The sequence below is a fragment of the Vulpes lagopus genome, chromosome 18 (genome assembly GCF_018345385.1).
Source record: "Vulpes lagopus strain Blue_001 chromosome 18, ASM1834538v1, whole genome shotgun sequence".
Taxonomy (NCBI): Eukaryota; Metazoa; Chordata; class Mammalia; order Carnivora; family Canidae; genus Vulpes; species Vulpes lagopus.
The window spans coordinates 34,990,020-35,005,124 of record NC_054841.1 but is presented as its reverse complement, the minus strand read 5'-3'; the positions used below and the strand labels follow the sequence as shown (position 1 = coordinate 35,005,124).

General features: G+C 37.7%; 1 protein-coding gene across 14 annotated transcripts in view; it reads right to left on the bottom strand.

The window, feature by feature from the left end:
• Positions 1-15,105, bottom strand: part of PLCB4 (phospholipase C beta 4) — a 417,242-nt gene that overhangs the window by 39,490 nt on the left and 362,647 nt on the right. For all 14 annotated transcript variants that reach the window (XM_041733173.1, XM_041733165.1, XM_041733160.1 and 11 more), the window contains 3 exons: positions 13,771-13,873; positions 12,062-12,226; positions 9,589-9,793 (listed from right to left, as the gene is read on the bottom strand). In XM_041733173.1, the coding sequence (XP_041589107.1) occupies positions 9,589-9,793; positions 12,062-12,226; positions 13,771-13,873 (473 nt within the window). The remainder of the gene's footprint in view (positions 1-9,588; positions 9,794-12,061; positions 12,227-13,770; positions 13,874-15,105) is intronic.

The window sequence follows — 15,105 nt, the reverse complement described above, 5'->3', positions numbered from 1 at the left end:
GATCTATTTTTAACTCTTTGAGGAACCTCCACACAGTTTTCCAGAGTGGCTGCACCAGTTCACATTCCCACCAACAGTGTAAGAGGGTTCCCTTTTCTCCGCATCCTCTTCAACATTTGTGGTTTCCTGCCTTGTTAATTTTCCCCATTCTCACTGGTGTGAGGTGGTATCTCATTGTGGTTTTGATTTGTATTTCCCTGATGGCAAGTGATGCAGAGCATTTTCTCATGTGCATGTTGGCCATGTCCGTATGACCTGATTTATGAGTAGGGTCTTCGCGTATGCAATTAGTTAAGGATTGAGATTGCACTGGACTTGGTTGGGTAGGCTCTAAATCCAAGATTGTAAGATGAGGAGAGGACACCCAGAGACTAAGAGGAAAAAGGCTAGGGGATGACAAAGACAGAGAATGGAATAATGCAGCTACAAGTCAAGTAATGCTAAGGACTGCCAGGAGCCACCAGGAGCTAGAAAAGGCAAGGAAGGATTTCTCCAAGAGCTGCCAAATCTATGATTTTAAGCTTCTAGTCTCCAGAACTGTCAGAAAATAATTTTCTGTTGTTTTAAGTTTTCCAGTTTGCAGTACATTTTTTTTCCAGTTTGTGGTAAATTTGATTACCAATGGTAATTGAGAAAAAAAATTTTTCTTTTTTGTTTGTTTCTTTAAGGAGATGGAAGTTTATTGAATACACTGCAAGGGAGTAGCAGGCAAAACAGCAAAGGAGAGGCTGTGCCATGAGGCGGTAGTGAGGGGCCACAGTTACAGGGCAGAGTGAGGAGGTATGGGAATGTATGGAATATCCCCCCTTTTTTGGTAACTGTCCCTGGTTGTGAGTAGCCCATTGGTTAGTTAGGGCCAATAGCTATTTTGAGGTAGGTTATTTAATAATGAGCCTGTTTGTATCAGGTGGGGGCCCTTTTTGCCTTGCTCAAGGCTACACTGCTCAAGTATGTTACCTAAAAGCGGCCTCTACATTATTCCTGACAGATTGACAGTGACAAATCTTTGGTATTTGGGTGGAGGTCTCCTCTTTAGTAGCTTCTTCCTACTGTTTGAGGGGCAGAGAGATGTCCCTACCCATGGATCAACATTGGTGGTCAGTTGGGAATTTACATGTAGGAATTGCGAAAGGCAGAGGCAGCCAAATCCAAGGTAGATTATATATACAAATTTCCCTAAATAGGAAGGATCATCTGTCTGCTTGAAATTATTGCAGTGAAGGAATCTTTTCTTGGGCATATCTTTCAAATAAAGTAGGCTTTCTCATTGTTAACAAGAAGCATCCATCAGCCCCTGGAGACCTCTCAAGGACCCACCATAGTTTGATCAAAGAATACACTGAATCTCAGAGTATTCTTCTTATTTCTTGTAGCAATATCTTGGTTCCACCCTTGAGGGTTGATTCTGCACAATTCTGACCGAGAATATAGGTGCTCAATATGACATTTCAGGGGGATCCTCCTGTGTATTGGAGGAACGCTCTGGCTAGTTATAGTCCATGTAGTTCTGTATTCCACAGGACAACCCCCTGTGGCAAGAATAAAGTTTATATGCTGATCAATATTGACTCATGTGCTAGGCGTGTCTAGAACAGACCACACTGACCTCCTAACAGGGTAGTGACCTGTGCACACAAGCCTCTGATTCTACAGAACCCCCAGGACGAGCTGAAACTTCTTGGATGCCTGGAGGCCATAGCACAGACTCTGGAAACTTTCTTTTTAAAAAAGGAACCAATCTGCCTTTTCCCATTTTCTTCTTTCTTCTGGACTTAACAGAAGTTTTACTTATTTGTACTTAAAAAAAAATCTATTTCTAGGTTTAGCACCATTTCCAAAAGTTTGGACGCTCCTGGTGAACACTTTCCATGTATATTCGTTTTTTTCTCCTCCTTTGCTCCTACCATTCCTTCCTTCCTCGTTTTCATACAAAGTTGAAAGCATCACTTTAAGAATCCCCCAAAACTGAAAAGATCATAGCAATTCCTCAGTACAGACTTCCAGATACTTTTCAGGGAGCTCTGTCTTTTGTTTGCTTCTTTAACTGTTGCTTTTCAAGACATTTCATTTGGGTGCCTTGGTAGTGAGCACCAACCGTGGCACCTAGATGGCTTGGATCCGTGTGCTCACTCTTGGCTCTGGTTCTCTCCTGTTCTTCACTCTAACCTTTCTATTTTATCAAGAGGTAAAGCCAGCAGAAAAATATATGTTCCCCTAATAGCTACAAATTGATGCTAATAAAGATCAACAAATCCCCTAATTATGATTTTAGATGAGGTCTTTTGGCTTCCACCAAATGATTAAGCATTTCCCAAACTGCTTTTTTAGAATGTGAAAAGATACACTAGGTGTGGTGGGGTAAAGATCCTGTGGTAAAACTGGGAAATGCTTATGTGTTCCCCTCATCTCTGGATCTGCAGTACATCCCAAGGAATGCAATCAGGAGCCTGTTTCAATTCTCCAAGCCAGGCAACTCCTGAAGTTATTTCACTATAACCAATCCTGCCCCCCTTCTCTGGAGCTTTTCTCCTTGGTGTTCTTACCAGCATTTTCTGTAGTTCAAAGGAAGCCATCAAAATAGATACCACTGCAAATGCAAATCAACTTTTCAACAAATATTTGATAGAATAAAGAGTCTTAGCATCCACAAAGGAGAGGACAAAAATGGACCGACTTAAAAACGTGGCAGGACATCCTGAGATCACAGCCCAGGAATGGCATCTTAATTAATGATGCTCCTCCTGGAGGATTACATGATGCAAGGATCAGCCCACTCTCTTTCCAGAAGGTTTGGAAAACAACCCTGCGAAGATGTTGGGCAGGGAGAAGGAGAAACACCCACCTCCAGCCCCCATGATGTATCTTTAATTATAAGGCAGGCGGAAAGGGGAACTGGCAAATAAACAAAGGGCCACTTCATCTTTGCCTGAATTAAATAGCCTAGGTGCACAACAGGAAACAAAACCTCCAGCTACAGAAGCAGTGAAGAGCACAGCTCAAGGAACCGATGCTTAGCAGCTCACGCAACCCATCTTGGAGTGACATTTAAATATAATGCCAATGGGCTAGGTATTCTGGAAGCATGGCATCAACTCTATTTGTTCTCCTTACCACTCGGTGATAATAAAAGATATATAAATGATCAAACCCATCAAAAGCAACAGTGGGTGGGCCAAGAGAAATTCTAACACTCATTTAATTGCCATCTGCTTTGGAACTGCTTCCCATCACCAGCAGCAGCAGCTCGCAGTGATAAAGCCCCTGCAACGGGTAAGTGCTGATGTCCTCAGCATTTGCGCCTACAGATAAGGCAGCAAAGACAACCCCAGGACTCTGGGGCTCACAGGATTTGACAAAGGAAATGTCATCTTAGCACCCAACCTAGCACTTCTCTTTCATGTAGGAGTGTGGGGGTAAACAAGAGAGCTGTTTTATGCCATGTTCAGTAGAAAAATGATACTGAAGAAATGAAAGTCCTTTTAATCCATTCCTAGTCATCTGTTTCCAATGTCACCATTTTTTTTAATGTGCAAGTTTAGTTTCTGATAGTTGAAACATCATCTCTCTCCTTCAGCCCAGAAATGTTTTACAACTACTGGGCTTAGGAACAGAACCATTTGTGGAGAGTGCTCAGAAGTGCCACCAGCCTTCTTTGCTCTGTTTTCTTGTGTGTTGGGAGTTTTTATTCTACAGCAATGTGAGGAGAAGCAGTTGCACTAAAATCCCTTGCCTCCTGATATGGCAAGGAAAGAAAATGGGGAACTGACAGGAGACAAGCTGGGTCAGGGTAGAAAATACTGATCTAACCCAAATCATGTTGGGAGGGAACCGGGCAGCCCAGAGTTCAAAGCTTCTAAAGATCACCATATGCAAGAAGGTAAAAATAGTTATGGCAATTATAAAACTACCAAACGTTCTCCATCAGGAGGGATTTCTCATCCTCTGGTGACCTCACAGCACAGAACCCCAATAAATAAGAGACCCAAAGCTCCTGCCAATGCCCACGCCCTTCCTAAGGAATTGTCTTAACTTGGAAAAGCCTTTTAGGAACATTTTTCTTGTTTCTATAAAATGATGCCACCCACCTGATGTGACTGAGATTTAAAATACATTTAAAAATCATATAGAACATTGTGTTGCTGATGCTTAAAGAAAATCATGGTAAAATTACTAATGCATTAGAACTCTGAAACTTTCTAGTAGGCACAGAATTAAAAGATTTTTCTTATGATGATGAATTGCTTATGACAAAACAGTTTACTTTGGCAAAGTAAAGGGTAAAGTTGGAAAGAAGAAAATAGAAACAATGGATTTTTCTTGAGTTTGCTACAAATAAATACAAATGAAAAAAAGTTAATGGAAGGATTGCTGTGGTCAGACACTGCTCCTAAGCTGTGGGGCTCAACCAGTGTCCTCATATATCTGCTAAGTGGCCTCAACGAAACAGCATCCTGTCAGGCCAAGAAAAATAGACAGTGTTTGAATCCTCAATCATTACCTTCATAGAAGTTTATCTAGACATTGCGATATATTTGAGACTACTTTGGAAATTATGAGAGAGAGAGAGAGAGAAAGAAAGAGAGAGGACTTTGGAGTAAATTAAGATTTGAATTAAACAATTACTTAAAAAAAGAAATAACTCAATTAAAAAAAAAAACAAAAAAAAAAAAAAAACCCACAAAGGGTACTAGAGAGTATTCTTCAGGAAAAGGAATATAAGTGACCAAGAAACACATGAAATGGGCTTGAGCTGACTCATAATTGTAAATATACAAATTAAAACAATGAGATACCACTTTTACTGCCATTACTGAAAAAAAAAAAAAAAAGAGGGAGAACTTTTTAGAATCCAGAATTGGCCATGGTGAATCAGAGTAGGTAGTCTCATAGATAATGGGTGGGAGTACGTACTGATCCAACCCAAAGGGCTGGATAAAGAGAGAGGGGTATATACACATACTGGAATAGCATACAACCTTTAAAAATAATTTAAAAGCCTCATATGCATTGTCAGGAATGTTCTCCAAGATATAGTTGTAAATAAAGCAAAGCATAGAACAGCAATGTTCTCCAAGATATAGTTGTAAATAAAGCAAAGCATAGAACAGTATTATATTATCTTTTGGAGTTAAATTGAAAAGGAAATATATATGTGATACATACACATATACATATACCCTGTACATTTGTGGATATACATATTTATTACACATATACAGATATGCTTTATGTTTTATAATCTTATGCTATTTTAAGACACTCATGTCTTTCTTTTATTTAAAATGTTATCAAAGAACTACCTAGGTAGCAGGATAATTTTATTTTATTTTTTCTAAATTCAAAATAAAACATATATATATAAACTCTTTTTGCTATATTCATATAACACAGTTATTATAGAAAAATAGGGCAAATACAATTTTTAAAAATTGCCAGAGGTTACATATGCTTACCTAAATGATCCAGAAGTAATAAGTAGAGTCCTACCATATGGGATAGTGTGTTCCCTGTGATATTCCTGGAAGTTGTCCAATGCAGCGGGTCAGCTCCACTAAATCCTCACCCCCCATTCAAAGAGATAACTACTCCTAAAGGTGGGTTTATATCCTACCAGAATTTTTTGTCTACTTTATGTGTATGTATAAACAGATAACTAAGGGTCTTCATGTAATAATGGGATCTTTGCAACTTACTTTTTCTCTTCATAATAAATCACTGTCATCTTTCTATTATGAACACTGAGATCCAAGTCATTGTTTTTAATAGATGCATGGTCTTCCACAGAATGGCCTTCCATGTTTAACCAATCTCTACTGATAGACTGAGGTTGTTTCTGACTTTTTTATGCAAATAATGCTGTGTGAAACTATAGCATGGATTTTTTAAAAAATTGTTCACTTTTAGCTATCTGATTAAAAGACACAATTCCTATGTTAAGTATTTGGTGAATTTTAAAAGTTGAGATTTCATTAGCTTAGTCAGGCATAAGAGATCTTACTTCTGTAATTAATCTAAACTTGTGAAGTGATTTTAGACAAACTGACCCACCTGAAAGCTAAGAAAATATAATTTACCAAATTACTTAGTGTCCTGAAAATGTGAGTATTTTAAGATGCCAAAACTATTCAACAAGAAGAGCATACCTCTCTTGCTAAGTAACACTAGCTTTTCAGGATGCATCCTCAAACATGGACCAGAACTTCTGAGTTTTAGCATCATATACTCTGTGTTTCAGCTTTCTCAGAATAAGTAAATAAGTTCAGCACTTTTGTTATCAAGGCCTTGGCCTGGCTGCTTCCCTGTCTAGAGAGAATACTAGTTTACTTCTCTGCTGTGAGTCATCTTTCAAGGTTCAAATAGCCACGTCCCCCTCAACCCCATTCTGATTAAGCACTTCTTTGTTAAATGCTCTAAACACCCTCTGGGGTACTACCCTATGGGCACTTATAAAATCAATTATATAAATTACACTTATTTATGTAAATGCACATTTGTACATGTGTACAGGGTTGGAAAACTCTTGAGGATAAGCATAGATGACTTTTTCAACTTTGTAACTCTTACCCATAGAGTAGGTACTAAATAAGAATTGGCTACATCTTTTCCTTTGAGAAAAACATTTTAAATCAATATACTAAGAAATTGTTTTTACTGATTGAACTAGTATATGTTAACAAAAGTTATATCTCATACACTGCTGATAGGTTATTTGGCAATCTGTATCTAAAGCTTTAAATATACATACAACTCCTTCCACTTCAAAGATTTCATTTTCAGGAAATGATCATGATCAGCTCTACATTTAGGGTTCCCAGGCACAATGACTTCAATGTTTATCAATAACTAAACTGTGGATAATACATAAAATGGAATCCCATACAGATAATAAAAATATTCTCTGTCAAGAGGAAATAAACTCTCAGAAGTAATGAGTCCAAAAGTCTATGTACTATAAGATCCATTTAATTAAAATAGAAATGAAGTTGGAAGTAAAGGGACCAATATGGCAACAGAGCTCTCTCTGGGTGGTGAATTTAAGGATGACCCTTTTATTATTTGTGTTGGGAGAATCTCTTTCTGATACATATATTCTCTATTGTGCCCTTTTTAAAATTAAAGATTGTTTTAATTTGAGAGAGGGTGCATGTGAGCAAGCATGTGCACATGTGAGCAGGGGGAGGAGTGAAGGAGGAGAAGGGGAGGAAGACGGGGGGAGAAAGAATCTTAAGCAGACTCTAGGCTGAGTGAGGAGCCCAAGCTGGGGCTCAGTCTCACAACCCTGAAATCATGACTTGAGCCTAAACCAAGAGTTGGCTGCTTAACCGATGAGCTGCTCAGGTGCCCCTATTTTACCTTTTATAGAATAAAACCTACTAAACATATTTGTGGAATGAATAAATCCATATTATCTTTCTTCAGCCATATAAAAATCTGAGCTATGTATCAACAATTTACTTTTTCTTCCCTAGAAAATGCTGGCATGCAAGACTGCAGAGTTTCATTTTGAACTTCTTCCTATAGAATCAACATAGTCTATCAATGTTCTAGGGAGCAGGGACTCTATAGATTTCCTACTCTGCTGGCTCAGCATATAATTGTTCAGATCTGAATGTGGGAGATTAGTTATGCAGATGGAACAAGGACAACACACTGTATAAGTCAAGAGGCCATAAAGAAAATCAGAAAGTTAGAAAAAGACGGTTCTCATATTCTTATATTGTTCTCCTAAGGGAAGTCGCTTACGTAAATCCTTGGTTTCTTTACATTCAAAAGAAATGACTGAAAATTTTGAATAAACAGTCTTTGAAAATCAAATTTCGGTTAAGACATCAACTGCGGAATCCCATCCATGATAACACAGTATAGAAATTTCAAAGGCTTCTGATAAAAAGTCATTACAGTGATACATTAGGAAAAAAATACATAAGACTATTTTTAAAGAGATTCATCTCTTTATGTAAAAATATATGAGACTATTTTAAAGAGATTAAGCAGAATCAATACATACACAAATAACAACATTAGGAATGAGCTGCCCTATAAATACAGACATTTCTTCAGCACAGACCTACATGCACCCACTTTCCTTCTCTACAACTTCCAGGCTCTATGGAGAGTGCTTGGCATGAAGAAGGAACTCAACAAATTAGTTCTTTCCCTTTCTTATTCCAACTGCCCATTTCCCTGGACTAAATTAGAGTATTCCATTTGAAAACTAACCCATGCAGAGAGAAAACCTGTATATCTTCCACAATATTTGTTTATACAGCCATTTCTAAAATGCATTAGGTATTATGCACTGCCTACTTGCTAAGCTCAAGTATGTGGAACATGGTGTAATTCATTCCAAGCATCTGCTGATGCTTGGAAAGACATAGTACAGGTCTCCTGTCTCTTTATTATCCACTTAACCAGCCCTACAGCACCCCACCCAGACTCTTTTATGTGCTCTTCTATCAGCTACAGTATGTTCTGGCTTCTAATATAGGCTTCCTTTTTAAATGAAAGGCAGAGGCGGAGGAGGAGGAGTGAGTCTTTACTCTGAATTTGGTAACTGCAAAAATCCTCATGGTTCACACTCTTCTTGAATCTGCAATCTGGTTGTTAAAGGTGAGGGTTAGAGAAAATCTGCCCTCCAGAGATACAAGCATTATTTCAAAAACCCCCATGAAATAACCCCACATTCCCCAAACAAAACTGTGATGTGTTCCAGCATACTACAGAAATTTTATCTGTATTGATAGCACATATATATCTGTGCACACATTTTTCAGCCTTGCTATGTCATGTACTATAATGATGAGCACTTCACAAGAATGCTATGAGGGAGGGAGTAGGAGTATCTTTACAGGACAGGGAATGAGAATTTGAGAGGTTGTCACTGTCCCAAGGTCATCCAGCCAGGAAGGAGTAGAATTAGAATTTCCACCCTTGGTTAATTTGACACAATCATTCTGTTTCCTTAGGAGAATACAGAGGATCTCGGTCTTCCTTTAAATGTTTTTGGCTTAATTAAGGGTTATAAAAAGTCAATATATTTGGATGTAAGAAAAACCCTATGATTTGGTTCAGGTTTTGATTTCTCCCATTGATTACCTTAGTAAAACCAAAGGTAGTCTTCTGTGGATGGAGGACTGGGATGTGTGTGTGTGGTGTGTGTGTGTGTGTGTGTGTGTGTGAAAACGAACTCTTTAGAGGATTTGGAAGAAAATCCAGGCATGTTGATATTTGAGTTCAATTTAAACTAAAAATTTTAGTTCAATTTAAATAAAATAAATATGGTTCCATATTACTTATGTCTTTCTCTCCCTTTGGATGATGGTGTAAGTAAATCCTTCACAAACATATTTGTAAAAATTGATAAATGATATAAAATTACAGTATTTTAAAATAAGAAAGAATCTTACAGATAATCCAACCTTGCCCTGTCATTTCTTCCTAGAAAACCTGAAGTTACTATCTATCCTTGATTTCTTCAAGGCTACAAGGATGGCAGCATGGATAGGAACAGACTTTTTTTTTTAACCATTGGTAAAATATTTTATAATCCTATAACTTAGGACTTCTGTACTCACATGTTTAACTTACCTCCAAATCCATCAGGCACATATGTTTTAAGAACAATATTGCAGAAAATTGTTGGCAGTGATAATGGTTTATTTCCCTCGTTTCGAAGGGAAATGTGTCGATAGCCTGCTTGGAGGCCATCCAGCGGAAGAATCCTCTGGCCTATCAGCCTATTGTTGTCGTCATAAACTGCTATTCTCAAGACTGCCAGGTCAGGGAGGATAACCTGCAAACAAAGAATGGTAGCTCTCATGGGTATTGTGGAAAGCAGCTTCCAAGAGGCCCAACTCTAGGAATCTGAACCATATCCACACTGTTCTTAAATATGCCTTGATGGTAAAAAGAAGCCCATGATAAGTTTGCATTCCTAAAGGATACTGTGCAAGCTGTAGTGTCCAAGCCATTGAGAAAGTAATTGAACAGGCTTCCTGGAAATCATCTCATCAAAAATTTTAGATGAAACATATGTGAAAGATTACTGGTCCAACCCTTGTGATCTTTCCACATCCCCATGCATAGAATGGACAAGCAAAAGGAGACACTGAGAGATCAAGTGACTTCCCTTAATCTCTTAGATCGAGACAGCTGGGCCTGGAATTGGGGCTCTTGCCTTTGAATCCCGTGGTCTGCCTCCTACTTGGGCTGCTTCTGACATCTAGCTCTGTCTGTCTTTAAGAATATGGAAAGTATCTTGAAGAAATGCTTTGTGTATAAAGGACAATGTATGTAGAAATTTGGATTCTTCCTTTTTCTTGCACTCCTCAGTTTTTAATATTTTGGGATATTAGATAAAGTGAGATGGGGCACTTACAAAGGTTAATATATACTCAAGACATCTACTTTTGCCATCTTCAAAATGAGTAAGTAGACATAAAATCTGAGCTCAGAAAGCAGAATTCTGATTCAGATATCAAATAGCAACATGACAAAAGAAAATCCAATGTTTTAAATCAAGAAGGACTACTCATTGGCTAAGAATAACCAAGACATCTTGGCTAATCTGAGTACTGTATCTAAAACTAGACAATGGATCAGTTGCCTATTTATGCCTAGAGGTTATAATTTAATCCAATTTTGTGAAGATGAAGAGGAGAAATCAAGCTAAAATTCATTCAACTTTATTTACTCTATTGTTTCTCATTGGTGTAAGGGAGTTTGCCTTGTGAGACTAGTACAAAGAACAAAAATATTAAAAACAAGAGAGAATAAAAAGTGAAAGCACTTGGTACCAATGAAAAGCAATTTAACTTCTGAACAACAGTAAAGGATGCAGAACTAGCATCTTGTTTCTGGGGCTAGTAATACTATACGTAAAACCAAGTTTGATGTCTCCTTATTTAATGAAAACAAAGAATGTCTGAAGTCAACTTGCTGAATTTCTAGAAATGTGTCTAGGGATTATTCATTCTGCCAAAGAACACCGGCTATATATATATTAAAAAAAAAAAAAAAAACCTAGGAGGGGGAAGGCCCATGACAGCTATGTATGCAATTTACATCCTACCCTGACCGAAGGAGAGAAGGTTGCAGTGTGGGTTGCATGGATAACGGTGCTCACATTACAGGGAGAGCCTTAATCTCACATTGGCTTATTTCATTGAATTACTGATCTTCTGTAATCTGGTTTCTGTAAACCAGTTAGTCTATTCTGAAACTGTTAATCCTCATTTTTGTTAAGATAATAAGCCAATTATCTGTGTTGTATGACATACAAATGGAGCAGAAACACCAGGAAACCTGTGGTGGCTAATGCATCAGCAAGAAACTATTTTGGTTAGGCTAACAGAGCAAGTGAGAGAGAAAAATAGCTGTATCGGGAGACAGCACTACCAGTGCATGGATTTTTTTTTTTAATACATCTTATGCTGACAAAAGAGAAACAAAGGGAAAAATGATTACAAGATTTAAAACTGAATCATTACAGAGTATGATTGTGATTGGTCTTGAGATCAAGATACAATATTAGGAAAAATCCCCTCCACTGCTCCCTCCCCTCACCAACCCAAAATAGCACAAGAAGCACAGACTGGAGGGATGGCAACACGTACCAGACGTTCTAGAGGCACAGGACAATACCAACTAATATATTTAAGGACATTTATTGGTCTTAGTTTTGAGTGCACCATCCTACCTGTCCTCTTGGCTAAAGGAGCACTGTAAGTTACCAGCTGCTGCCAGGGCAGAAAAGAACTCTCCAGTGTATGATGATGTCTACCAGTGAGGACACAGTCTAAGGAGATTGCACACTTGGAATGTAAGCATTGCCACACAGAAGGTGGGCTCCTAGCGGGAGGAATGGAGAACCAAATGGACAAGGAGATAAACGGAGTAAAAATCGTAAGACATCTAAAGTACTTATCTATTGGAAGAAGAGAAAAAGAAGACATTTTGAGTTATATAATTGCCCCTATATCATGTAGTGTCTATGTTGTCTTTGTATTAACATGTGGCCTGTAGGTTAGCTGAGCAAGTCTGACACGTTGAAATGCCCTACCTTCCGAAACACAAATGATTCTTCGTTGTAAACTGGATTGAGTCCATTGTTCATCACCATGCGAGTTCGGAATTCCTTACGGATAGTGTCGGTGGGCAACCCATACATATCCACTTCTACGTACGTACCAATCTTCTTATCTGATAAAAACTGACCTGATATGACCTGCAGCGACACAGAAATATAGTGAGAGAGAAGTCAAGTCTGTGTAATGGTCAAGAGCAATGAATAATCTGGAAGTAAGAAATCTTTGGTTTATCTTCAGAAATTTTAATTATCAGTGGAAATAATGTATTCATTCCTTACTCAATTAAAAAATTAGTGAGCAACTACTCTATGCCGAAAAAAAAAACTGCTCAGGATAGAGGTTCTGCCTTTGACAACTGTCTATAAAAAGAAGAAAAAAATGATGAATCCTGTAATACAAAGAAATAACGTCCACAGCAGCTTAATTCCACTGAAATGCCCACATCTATGAAACAAAGTGTTGGGTTGGAATATGTCCCATTACAGCTCTGAAGTTCTGCCTTCCCATACATTACTTAATTCTTTTATAAGTCTTGGAAAGAGATGCACTGAAGAAAAAAGCAGTGCTACTATTTGCCTATTGGGTGTTATCCCTTACCAATATTAACATTGGTCAGTGCTATGTATTTGTAAAGACCAGCATTAAATTCCACCTATTATAAAGCCATGGACAGACTATTTTTCATTTACTTTCCAAAGGACTATAGCCATTTAGCAGGGATTTTCCATATATTGAATAGATCACAATTTTGAAAGTTTTTCAATGTAAAATTTGACAAACAATAAACTGTATATTTTAAAGAATACAATAAGGTCAGTTTTGACCTATGTGCACATCTGTGAAACTGTTACAATTTTCACTTTTTCAGAATGTCGGGTAATTAGAACCATATAGTATGTAGTATTTTTTTAAGATTTTATTTCTTTATTCATGAGAGACACAGAGAAAGAGAGGCAGAGACATAGGCAGAGGGAGAAGGAGGCTCCCTGTGGGGAGACCGATGCAGAACTTGATCCCAGGACCCTGGGATCACAACCTGAGCCGAAGGCAGAGGCTCAGCCATTGAGCCACCCAGGTGTCCCAGTATGTAGTATTTTTATTTGCTTCTTTCACTTAGTAATATGCATGCAAGTTTCCTCTATGTGTTTTCATGACTTGATAGCTTACTTCTTCTCAGTACTGAATAATACCCCATTGTCTGGATGTACCATAGTTTATGTGTATCCAATCACCTATGGAAGGATATCTTGGTTGTCCTTTTTGGCGTAATTTTTGGCAATTACAAATAAAGCTACTATAAACATTTCTGTGTAGGTTTTTGTATGGATGTAAGTTTTCAATTCATTTGGGTAAATACCCAGGAGCACGACTGCTGGATTATAGGATAAGAGAATGCTTCCAAAGTGGTTGTACCATTTTGCATTTCCTCCAGCAATGAATCCTATTGCTCCACATCCTCTACTAGGCACTTTTTTTGATCTGGTGTCTTCTGTTGAAAGTAGCTAATGGTTTTACTAGTGAACAAAACGTATCCTTAGGGAAAAGAAGGAGAATCCCAAAGTTGAGAGCAACACATGGATTGTATAGAGTGACATTAAATATTTCAATGTGATTCCTTAAGGCTTTTCCAGGACCATTTGCACACACATTTTTACAATTCTGTGACAAGCAGGGGCCCTACCTGCACTGAGCAAGTGGCTGCAATAACCCCATCGACAGGCGTTTCAGAAAACGGATCAAAGGTTCGATCGGGCCGTCTCATGAAATCTGGTTTGAGGAGGTACCTGGTAGGACAAAAGCAAAGAAAGAGTTTATTAGTTGTATTTACAATGACTAAAACCCTCATGCTTCAGGACATGAGGTACTCCCTTCCCCACCATCTCTACTTTAGGAGCTAGGCTTTTAGGCAGGGAATTCTAAGATTCCCTGAAGAAACTTTTCCTTTCCTAATCTGAAGAGAAGACAGAAAAGAAGGATGTTTTTAGATTTCAGGTTCAGTGACATCTAGAGTTTCCTAATACTATTATATTCTCTCGAAGTTTTTTATGCTATGGATCTCTTTAGATAATTACTCTTATATGTACAAAATAAAATACAAAAAAAAAACCAACGAAAAACCATTTATATGAGCTATAGTTATTAAAATATGGAGAGTACATGATATTCTACTTTGTGTTTTAATTACTGCATTGAATTATGAGATAGGATGACAAGTTAATAACTGTAACTTCAAAGTACTGATATGCATAAAAATATTTTGTGAGATCTATAACAATAACACTGTTAATATTAATGTAGATTGTTTTCTATGTTCACAGTCAAAAGAACCATGAAATTTCAGTTAGAGGCAGGTAAACATAAAGATGTAATTATTTCCCTATTTCTGGCCAGTGCAATTAGGCAAGAAAGTGAAATAAAAGGTATCTATGGAAAGAAATAAGTAAAACTTCTTGTCACAGAGGACATGATCTTGTACATAGAATCTATTTAAGGAATCTACCCTAGGGAATCTACTAAAAAAATGATCAGGGGGCGCCTGGGTGGCTGTCAGTTGAAAGTCCAACTCTTGGTTTGGCTCAGGTCATGATCTCATGGGTCGTAAGACTGAACCTGCACTGGGCTCCATGCTCAGTGAGGAGTCACTTGAATACTCTTTCCCTCTGCCCCTCAGCCCCTCATACGCTTTCTTTCTAAAATAAATGGAGAAATCTTTAAAAAAAAAAGATCAGAACTAGTAAATGAATTCAGCAAGGCTGCAGGACACAAAACCAATATACAAAAATCAATTTTATTTTTATATACCAGCAATGAAAAATCCAAAAGTGAAATTAAGAAGATTCCATTTATGATAGCACAAAAAAGAATAAAATACTTAGGAATAAATATAACAAAGTAAGTGCATATACTTTGAAAACTACAAAACACTGTTTAAAGATATTGAAGATCTAAGTAAATGGAAAGACATCTTGTGTTCATGGATCAGAAGACAATATGGTTAAGGTGGCACCAATTCACC